The sequence below is a fragment of the Knufia obscura genome, assembly GCF_036327395.1.
Source record: "Knufia obscura strain CCFEE 5817 isolate CBS 148926 chromosome Unknown scaffold_1, whole genome shotgun sequence".
Classification (NCBI taxonomy): domain Eukaryota; kingdom Fungi; phylum Ascomycota; class Eurotiomycetes; order Chaetothyriales; family Trichomeriaceae; genus Knufia; species Knufia obscura.
The window spans coordinates 4730869-4741620 of NW_027042687.1; the positions used below are offsets into that span (position 1 = coordinate 4730869).

Below are 10752 nucleotides of genomic sequence, written 5' to 3' on the forward strand. Positions count from 1 at the left end.
CAAATCTGGAAACGAAAGCGCCTGCCTCTTGAAATGTGTTATGTCGATGAATTAGTAGGAGAGTCCAGCAAGTAGCAGCTTCCGAGTTGACTTGCAAGATTTTGGATCGCAACTCCGAGTCCAACCCAACTTGGCGCGTCTTTGGCCGGCGGAGCCTCGTCCACCACCCTATGGAACAGCATATTACACTTCCCACCCCACGCGTGTATCCGTCTCTTGGTTCGAATCGCATATATTGATAGCATTGGCTGGTAATCGCAATGTCCGAAGGTCGCGGGTTGACGCTGCGCAAGAAGAAAACACAAAAGCGACCAGTCATCAGCGCACCGCAACAACAGCGACCGGAAGCTACAAAGGTGCCCAGCAATGCTCAATTTCGACCTACTAAAGAACGCCCTGTACAGTCCGAGACTTCCGACCTAGTCAAGCGACGATATTCGACGCGTTACAACCAACTCCCTCAGTTTGGGAGCGATATCCCAGATGTTCCTTCTCTGCCAGGCGCCGGCGCAAACAACTTCAAGAGGAGATCCCATGGCTCACCTGCCAGGCCACAGTCCTCCCACTCCTCACATCCTCTACGAATAGACCAACTCGCCCTATCAGACCCAGCCCTACAACATGAGCGGTATGTTGCTCAGCTACTGTCCAATGCCTCGGAGGAAGACATCCAAGAGTACCAGCACAACCTAAACAGGATCAAGAGGAGAAACTCAATGGACCTGAAGCAAAGTGTCTATCAAAACAGGACTCAGTTCATCCGCATCAGTAAAGAAGCAGAGAGCCTCAAGTCTGAAATGAGCAACCTACGAACACTAATGACCGAGCTCACCACTGCTCTCGAGCAATCTAGTGCCGCTGCAGGTACCAACATCAACACGTCAGACGGCAGCCTGAAGAGAAGGAATGCCAACAGATCGTCTGTTGCCAACCTCGAGGCAATGTGGAACACTCAACTTCAAGCTCTCTGGAAGAATGTTGAGAAATCTCAGAAGTTTCTACCAGCCATTCCAGGCCGACATGTTGTCATGGAGAACCCCAACTGGATCGAACTTGACAGTGCAACCTGGAAGCCTAGGAGGCCAGTCCATATTGTCCTGTTGAATGATCATCTGCTCGTTGCATCTAAGAAGCGTAAGAAGCTCGATCCGAACCTGCAGAGTCAGGGGCCCGCGCCTACTAAGCTCGTGGCTGAAGAATGCTGGCCTTTGACTGATATCGATGTTGTTGACATGGCCGCCGGTCAGATGAAGGATGAGAAGGCTGTCGCAAGCGCCATCACCATCAGATCAGCTGGAAAGACCTGGACCTACAGACACGAAAAGAGGGACAACAGCGTTAAGAACGACGTCCTCACCAACATACGAAAAGCCCAAGAAGACCTCAGAAAGGCAAACCTACCCAAAACCGATCAAACAACCGCAATGTCAGAATTGAACTACTTCGCCAGTCGCGACCCAAGCTCTGCCAAAAACGGCGAAATCATGGACACCATCAACTCATCCAAAGAAAAGCCCGACATCCTAATCGAAGTCGACGGCAAACAACAAAACTTCCGCTGGATCGAAGCCCAAATCGACGACCTCGACATCGACATCGCCCTCCAACACACCCAAACCGCCGTCGACAACGTCGAGAAACTCCGCGCCATCGCCAAGAACCTGAAAAACAACTCCATCGCCCAGGACCTAATCTCCGTCAAAGTCGACGAGCGAGCCGCCAAACTCGCCAGCGTCCTCAGCAGAGACCTAACCGATAAACCCTCCTTCGTCGAGTCCACGAAATCCACCACTAACCTCCTCATCCGCCTTGGCTTCGAAGACCGCGCGAGAGAAGTATACCTGGCTGCCCGGGGCGACACCCTAACCAAGCGCCAACGCCAATGTGTCTTCGACGGTGATCTGCACAAGTACATCTTCAGTATATCCTACGTGTACTTCACCATCATCAAGAACACGGTTCTGATCTTTCAGGCGTCGTTTCCGCCGTCGACGATGAGCGCGTGTATTAGTTGGACGTATGGACATCTGGAGGTTTTTAATGCGTTGCTTGTTAGGCAGTTGAGTGCTGTTGAGAGGGAGGGGAAGGTGTGGAGGGATTGTATGGATGTTGTTTGGGGTCATGAGAGGGAGATGTTGGGGGAGGTGGGGCTGGATTTTAGGGAGGTGATTGGGAGGGGGTTGGAGTGGAATCATGGGGGCGGAGAGGGTGTGGGGTCGAGGAGTAGGAGTAGGGAGGGGATGAGAGCCGCGTAGGGGGTTTTTCGCGGGAGGGTTAGAGGTCTTAGCTTGGCTTCATTCGTAGGTTCTATATGTCTGTACTCCTGAACTGTGCTGTAGTCGCCATCGCATACTGTACTTTGCTGTAGTGGTATGATCCGAAGTCGCTTCCTTCTCCTGCTTGTTCTAGCGTGTGCGTGGTCTAAGCCGTGTGCCAGGACTCCCGTCGTTCATCCGAGCGGAGTACTAATCAGTCAGTCTCTGCACTCTTGACGTCGCATCTCTCGCCACATGCGGCCGGACCTGTCTTGGCGCTTTTTCTCGTCGACGCGGCAAGAAGCCAGGTCTGGGGCTCTTGCCACCCTCGAAGCAGTGACTGTATCTTGCACCTCAGCTCAGCTTACCTCCTCTGACCTTAGGATGGATATTCCAGGAGCGGGTGATGGATGCACCTGAAGCGTATTGTATGATGGACTGACTGATTACGGCAGTACATCCGCGACATGATGAAACAAGTGATTGCGCTCTCAGATAATCTATTCGTAGAACAGTACTATATCCATGTTACTCTACTGCTTCAACCTACCGTAAACCTACTTATCTCCGACTATGCACAAATCAAACATAACAACAGGCAGGCGGCTATCATGCTCCACAGCACTGCGTATCTCCATACTACCACGCCAGTATTCAGAAAGACACAGAGCATGAAGACACATCACAACACAGTCGGACCACCCTGCACACCCGAACGTACCCAATGGTGCGCATATATCTCCGTACAACCCGCAAGGTTCAAACGCAGTGCAGTGTCGTGTTGAGGAACGACGAACACGTGGAGAACCACCGGCAAATAACGCGGAACAATCACCCGCGAGTGGGTGACTGTACCTACATCAGGTAGGCCGAGACGACTATCGACTGTCGCCAGAAACAATTGAGTCCAAGATCAGACGGAGCTGATGGACACACACTCCCGTCAAAGGGAGGCATGAACAGAGCTGTCGGTGAAACAGCCGCCCAGTACGCCGCCCTTTCTTGACCACGTTGATCTCGTTTCGAACATTCAAAGTAGCCGTCTAATTGCCGGATAAGCGTACAGTAAGCGGTCACATCGAGTCTTGTGAATGAGGCTAATCAGCAGCAGGTGAAGACGTTATCCAAATGATCACTCACTACCTCCTCGACCACGGCCTCTGCCTCGCATCCCACCCCGCCCCCGTGGGCCTCTTCGGCCTCGCAGAGAAGCGTGTAGGTGGGGCACCTCTGGCGTTAGCATTGGCTCAGGCGTCGCAACGTTGGGGATAACTGCAGCACCTCTAGGGAGCTCATAGTGCAGAGATATAGCGCCTTTCTCTTGGACCTGGTATAAGGTTCGTACTCTCGGCGTGGACGTCGTTGTCGCTTCGGGTGGAGTAGTGGTTCCGAGTGGAGTACTTGGCCGACGGAAATGGTCGCCACGACCACGACGTCCTGACCGGCCTCCCCTTCTCGTTGTGTCTTCAGTTTGCGAAGTGGAGTTGTCGGCTTTCGGCGGAGGGATCGGTCGTGGTATGCCACTTCGAAGTGTTCTGCCTCCTCCACTACCTCGTCGAGCAGGGCCGCCTCGTGTTTGGTTAACGCGTCGATCGGTTGGATCAGGTGAGTCGCCTTCTGCACCGAATTCCCCTCTTTGGTGACTTAGGACATCAGCTTCATCATCGAATTCATCTTTACGAAGACGAACTGTTGTGGGCGCATGGTTATCCCCAAGCAGCGGAATTCCAAAGGCTTCTTCATCGTCGAAATGCGCAAAGACGTATCGATCTTGTGCAAAGATATATCGGTCCTCAGGAGTGACCTCCACGACTGTGGTCGGAAGCATCGCAGGCCATCGAGGCGGCAGTACGTTGGCAGGTGTCGGTCGAAGTTGCGGTTGATCTTCATCATCCGCAAAGTACACTTCATCAGTGTCCTGATCCTCAACGTCCCCGTCCAGACCAACCTCAGGCTGCACCTCGAGCTCTTCATCCTCAACAGGACTCTCCTCAGTCCCTCGATCAGGAAACTCAGAGACCTTCCCCATGCTAGCCATCTTGGCTCGCACCCTCCTTCGATCGCCTTGGAGTCCTTGCTGCGCATACCAACGAAATATCTCCATGTAGTTCTGCGGTTTCTCTTTGAGCAATTCATCCTCTTTGAAGCCATGAGTGGGGCAGCCGAAGAATGTAGAGCAGGGCACGAAGCACCACGGACAGTATGCAGCATGGCCTTTCTCGATGCAGGTTTTATCTTCGAACGCATGAGTCTTTCGGCCGTCTTTCCATGGACAATGGTGCTTGCCTTTGTTCACGGTTTTGGGCTGTCGGTTGATAGTTAAGTTCTGTTGTTGGATGATTGGGCCTGGGGTGGTGAAAGGCTTGCCACGTGTCATGGGCTGCTTTTTCGTGGGTTGGCCCATTCGGTGAGGTCGCAGTGTTGCTGGATTAAGAGGTCGTATTGGCGGATATTCTGGTAGCCGCCGCGAAGGTGTGAGTAATGTTAGGTACCAAATTGTACAAGATTGTTAGTATAGGAATTGGACAATGGAATAGCTGAGAGGCATAATAGATAGTCAGAGAGGGAAACATCAATATAAATAACGACTGGGTGACCTTCTTCACAAAACAGGGACTGCACTCCATGTAGAGTCAACAGTGAAATCCTCGAGGCCAGTAGGTGACGCGAGAAAAGTGAATGCCGTACACGAAAGCAATATCACTGGATCAAGCTGCTCTTTCTGTGCCGGGTCATCACGATGAATAAATGCATATCTTGAACGTGCGAGGTCCTCCAGTGCCCAAGTGACAACGCTCCCCTTCTTGGGTGTTGACACCGAGGGGGCCTGCCAGAGGAGGCTGCAAACGATCCGATATCTCAGCCTGAGGTTGTTGATTGTGCAGCTCGTGTCGCGCGCGTAGCATAGTGAAATAATGGTTCGCACCTGATTTTCAGCTACATTTTGTTTTGTAGCTGAATTGGTGACAGAAAGAACCGAGTATCGAGCAAAAGTGGAGGGCGCAAAGCCATAATGATCCGAAACATACAGATGCAGCTGAAATCACACACTGTTAGCCTGGATCGCCTCGTGGGCTGCCTTACTGTGCATCTTCATGGTACTTGGTTTTTGGAACAAACGTCCATCCAGAGGGCACTAGCTATTGGCTGTTGTTTCAAGAAGTCGTCCTAGCTGTGTGAGCATAGGGTCGCCGGTTGCACCGTTTTCCAGCGCCTGAGATCTCGGATAGCTCAACCAGAAGATGCACTGCCCTTGGAGCTAGACATGGCGCGTTCGACATGGCGCGTTCGACATGGCGACAAGGATTGGTAAGAAAGAGCGACCAGGAGAGAGAGAGAACCATAGTCAATCTCAGCGAACCTGCCGAAGCAGGCAGTGTGCATGGCGGTGATGTCCGGGGATCCTTTGAGGCTCCCAGGGCCGAGACCTTCCTGCTTCACCTTCTGAGATGTGAACGTAGAGAGATTATTGTTGCAACACTGGGCGTTAAAGATAGGCGGCAGACGTTGGGATCTGTACAGAACCCTGCTTCTCTTCTTGAACTAGTTAGCATCTTCACTGACGCAATCTCCTTAATGCACCTTGGCAGTCTTACTGGCAGCTCGGTTAGTTCTTTGATTCGGGGAAGGCACCCCAAATGCGTATCTACCACCTTCTCGACACGTTCGACCATTTAGCATTAGTATATAGCGTTCTCTCGTCCTTTCATAGTTAGCCACGAATACATACCACAATTGACATACTTGTTGTTACCCACACATCATGTAGCGGCCGTTTGCTCGATCGGCAAAGGAGATGCCGTAAACTAGAGCATTTTCAGGTCCAGATTCAGGTCCTTGACGTCAATGGTCCTTTCACCAGTAACCATTTTTTACGTCAAATGGATCTTGCCTCAGGACTCAGACTCATACTGACGTCATGTGGAGCCTTCGGTCGTTCCGTCAGGGAGTCTAAGTTCAATTATCGCCCTTTCTTATTTTGTGTTCTCGATTTTACCTCCCTTTTTAACCCTCTTACAGAATGTATTTAGCGGTAAGTAAAAATAGGTGAGTCTTCCTCTTTTTTCCCTAAAACTAAACTACAGCTTCTCAGAATAAATTACTAACCGACGAAAGAAGAAAGGTAAAGCTAAGGAATCAGCGAAGGTGTTTCGGCGTGATCTACGAAAAGGACGAAAATTTTCAGGGGCTACAAAAGGTCGCTGCCGTTCGCTAGGAAAAGGAAGGATAGGTTAATCCTCTATCGTTAAGGATAATCTAATAGTTCTAAATCGACGTAGCTATCTAGCGAAGCAAAGGATATTGCGAAGGCGAAACGGCACGTCTGTACAGAAGAGGTTCTACCGGTTTTTCAGGATTCAGAAATCTACTAAAACGGCCCCGTCATCGCTGGTAATCCGGAAAATAGTTATTCTTATCAGAATCGCGCTGCGATTCTGATGCCCTAGGCGCGTAGTAATAATTCAGCCGATTTTCAGTAGAAAAGTTTTCCTCAGAAAAGAGAATCAGAATCACAGCTAAATTGTAACACGAAACGCCGTATAGGGACTTGTGAGATCAGACGACCTGCGAGTTTCAGCGCTTCGCGCTAAGCAACTAGCGCAGGTCCCGTCTGATTAATGAGGCAAAATGGATCGCGCAGGCCAAATGGGTCACAAAATCACGAAAGATGCCTTGAAAATGCTTTAAAAGCGGTCAAAATCAGCGGTCAAAGCTGGTAAAGGTGCAGATCGAATCGTGTCCTTGGATGAAAGTCAGCCGAGCTGACCCATTCGGCCTGCACGACCCATTTGACCTTTAAAAAAGGTTACGCATGTTAGCCGTGGGTGCTGTGCGTGCAAGTTCACCACCAGCAGCCTATGAACGGTATGATATCTTAGGTTGTCCTGCGCACGAATTTATCCTTTACGAGTCATCAGGCGGACGAAAGCTATTCGAAACATGGCAAAAACACGCTTACTTGTCATTGCAGGCGGACAATCTGAAGAACATCAAGTTTCCCTCTCTTCCGCGAACAGTGTAATCGAAGGTCTTGCGGATTCCGACATCTCTGTCTCAACGACAGTAATCAGCAAAGACGGTCACTGGCTTGACCCTGCGTCCAGTCTAAAGGTCCTCCGTGGCGAGCCCGTGGAAACAAGTGAGAGAGATTCCGCGAGTTCATTCATCTCACGATGTACCGAGTTTGATGTTGTCTTTCCGTTAGTGCATGGTACGACTGGTGAGGACGGTCTTCTTCAGGGCTTTCTCCAGATGCTTGGTCTCCCTTACATCGGCTGCGGAGTTCTAGCTTCTGCTGTGTGCATGGACAAGCCACTATTCAAGGACATAGCAAAGACGCATAGCCTCCCACAATCAAAGTATATATGCTTTGAAAAAGGTCAATTCGAGATGGGTGCTCAACAACTCTTCGACAAGGTCCAGGAAGAGCTCTCACCCCCATGGATCATCAAACCCGCCAGCCTAGGCTCGTCTATTGGTATTGTGAAAGTGCAGGAGGAATCACGCCTAGAGATGGCATTTGCTGAGGCATTTAAGCATGATCGACGGATTTTAGTTGAGGAAGCTGTTACGAATCTGTGGGAGCTGGAAGTCGGGGTTCTTGGCAATGATGCGCCACGTGCAAGTGTTGTGGGCAGAACTGGTTCTGACACAGGCGTTTGGGACTATAAGTCCAAATATGAGGGTAGTGATCCAATAATGCATGTCCCTGCTGATGTGCCGTCGCACATCGCTGAGGTATGTCGGTCTACCGCTCTGGATGCATATCGGATTTATGGCTGTGCTGGTTTTGCAAGGATTGATTTCCTTTACGACTACAGTAGTGGGAAGGTCCTACTGAACGAAATCAATACCTTGCCAGGCCTTACAAAGACATCCATGTTTCTGCGACTTTGGGAATCTGAAGGCATGAGCTGTGGTGCTCTCGTCCAAGAACTGATGCGACTCAGTGTAAACAGTACTAGGAATCATGATACTATCGCCTCCTGAAATGTTTGCCCGTTACTGCAGCCGGTTAGCGCTATCATCCGCCACTTCGTGCACACCAACAACCCCAGTAATCGAATCATCCTTACTCTGCTATGCCACGCTGACGAGGATAGTAGCTTCAGTATTCGATGACTGGACTCTTTCTACTAGGACGATAGTAATAGAGAGTCATCAGAAGCAGTGAATTGAGGTAGAAGATGAAATAATTTAATGGCGGAAGGCAGTGGAACGGCGGTTTCGGTGACTCTACGCGTCAGTAGGCACTGGATGTTTCAATCCCTTTTTCGAACAGTTCTTCGCTGTGGCCTACCACTTTGATTACGTGATTCTGATCTATTTGAAGCTTTAGCCTACCTAGGCAGCATGAGATATGATACTTCCTAACTAGACCTCACTCAGAAAGAGTGCGTGGTCGAGATGAATCTGGGGTTGTTTGTATGCATGAAGTGGCGGATGATAGCGCTAACCGGCTGCTGTAGCCCGTGGGTCTAAGGAACAGCGTAACTTCGTTTAGGCTTAGGCTTGGCGTTAAGATTGTTGATCGGTTTCGAGAACTAGGCCTAAAAGATCGCAACTTCTGTGAAGTTAGGTAACATCCTCTACACATGCTATAAGAATTCTGAAAGTTGCATAAGGTTCCTCAGTACTAGTAGTTTATGGTTATATAGTTTTGGGATTTGTGAGTACTTATGGTAAGTCGCTATTCGCTATAGAACAGCAGAGCTTAGGCTTCTGGTGCTTAAAACCGATTAATAATCTTAACGCTAAGCCTAAGGCTAGCTTCTTTAATTTAATACAGCTATTACACTATGATAATTAGCGTAGCTAAGGCTGCGCTACTTACGAGTACTTATAACCGTAGTTTATAGGTATAAAGTAGCTAGCTACTCTTCCTCTAAGGGCTAGCTAACTATATTTTAATTTACTTATTATAGATAATAGTAACGAGCTAAAACTCGTTAGGAAGAATAAATACTAATTATAAGGGTAGTTTAGTATATATAGTAAGTCCTTTTTAACTAACCTTTAAGTAGGCTATATTAGGTAAAAAGACTACGATAGTATTATAAGAAATTACTATTAAATTAAAACGGTATACTATAACGCGTAAACTAAAGAGATTAGAGATTTCTTTAAAGAAAGCTAAGAGAAGTAGCTATAACCTATTACGAAGCTAAGATTATAATAGTAAGCTTAAAGATAAGATAAATAGAGATAAGTAAAGAATCGTAAGCGAATATAATTAAAGGCTAAGAATAATAACCTCGGTAACTATAATAATAAGTTAGAGTTATATTTATAAAATTCTATATAATAGCTAAGACTTAGATCTTATAGATAATTATAAGAGATTATTAAAGAAGGCTGAAAGGAGGCTAAAGAAGATTAATAGAATTACTAATAAGTAAAAGAGATTATATAAAAGCTTATAATCATTTATAAAAAGTTATAAGATAATAATTTTAATTATAAACGTAATAAGGCTATAAACTTAGTAATAAGTAGAAATTTTCTCGTTTATAAAAATATATATTCGCTTATAAGTAAGTATAAGAGAATTAATAAAAATATAAGCTAAGTTCTCTTATTATTACTTATAAACTAATATAAAATACTTACTTTTAGATATATAATAGGTACGAAAATATATAAATAAAGAAGATAATTAAGTATAAAAAAAGAAAAGAACTTATAAAAAGAAGTAACTAGTAACTACTAATAGAATTTTAGTTCTTATATTTTATTTTAGCTATTTATAAATCGCTATACTCTTTTATAATTAAATACTATAGCGGATTAGAATAAGTTAATAAATAATTACTTAAAAGTAAAAGACCTTAATACTTTATACTTAGCTATAAACTTAAACTTACTTATTAAATTATTACTATCAAATATAAAGATTAATAACTTTATATAACTCTTCTAAGCTCTTTTAATTATCTTATAAACTAGTACTTAGAATATTAGAACTTTAAAAGAAGAGCTAAAATACTAGTTATAAAAGTAAAATAAGTAAGTATAAACGACTTTAGTCGCTATTATATTAGAATTAAGAGTATAAGAACCTTATACTTATAATAGTAATAGATTTAATAGGGAACTTAATAATTATATATAAGATATAAAAAACTAGTTAGATTTCTATAAAGCTAAGAAATACTAAAAAAGTAAAGAAGAGTAAGTTATTATAGTATTTATATAGCTAATTAACCGTATTAATTAACTCTTTATAACTTAAAGTAAATAGCTAGAAATAAGAATAAAATACTTTAACTAGTTATATAATATATTTTAAGATGAAAATAAGTAAATAATATTTTATAATAAGTAGTATATACTTATATAAAAGATAAAGTTAATATAGAAGTTAAGAAATACTTTTAAGTTAAACTTAATACGAAAATTTAAATTAAACTAGTAAAAGATTTAGAGAATAATAAATTAAAGATAAAGGAATTTATAGATATTACGAATCGTTAGGAATAAATATAGCTAGCTTAAG

The 10752-nt window shown here is 45.5% G+C and overlaps 3 protein-coding genes across 3 annotated transcripts; 2 read left to right on the forward strand and 1 right to left on the reverse strand.

The window, feature by feature from the left end:
• Positions 1-260: 260 nt before the first annotated feature.
• EXO84 (exocyst complex component exo84) lies at positions 261-2255 on the forward strand (the record flags this gene model as incomplete). The annotated part of the gene is made up of 1 exon (XM_064870220.1): positions 261-2255. One exon carries the CDS (start codon positions 261-263, stop codon positions 2253-2255), a length of 1995 nt encoding a protein of 664 aa, XP_064735717.1.
• A 1132-nt stretch (positions 2256-3387) lies between these two features.
• PMZ80_001781 (uncharacterized protein) lies at positions 3388-4659 on the reverse strand (the record flags this gene model as incomplete). The annotated part of the gene is made up of 1 exon (XM_064870221.1): positions 3388-4659. The coding sequence occupies one exon, from the start codon at positions 4657-4659 to the stop codon at positions 3388-3390; it is 1272 nt and encodes a 423-aa protein (XP_064735718.1).
• Positions 4660-7196: 2537 nt separating this feature from the next.
• On the forward strand, positions 7197-8246 carry PMZ80_001782 (uncharacterized protein; the record flags this gene model as incomplete). Its single annotated transcript, XM_064870222.1, has 1 exon — positions 7197-8246. One exon carries the CDS (start codon positions 7197-7199, stop codon positions 8244-8246), a length of 1050 nt encoding a protein of 349 aa, XP_064735719.1.
• Between the last annotated feature and the right edge of the window lie 2506 nt (positions 8247-10752).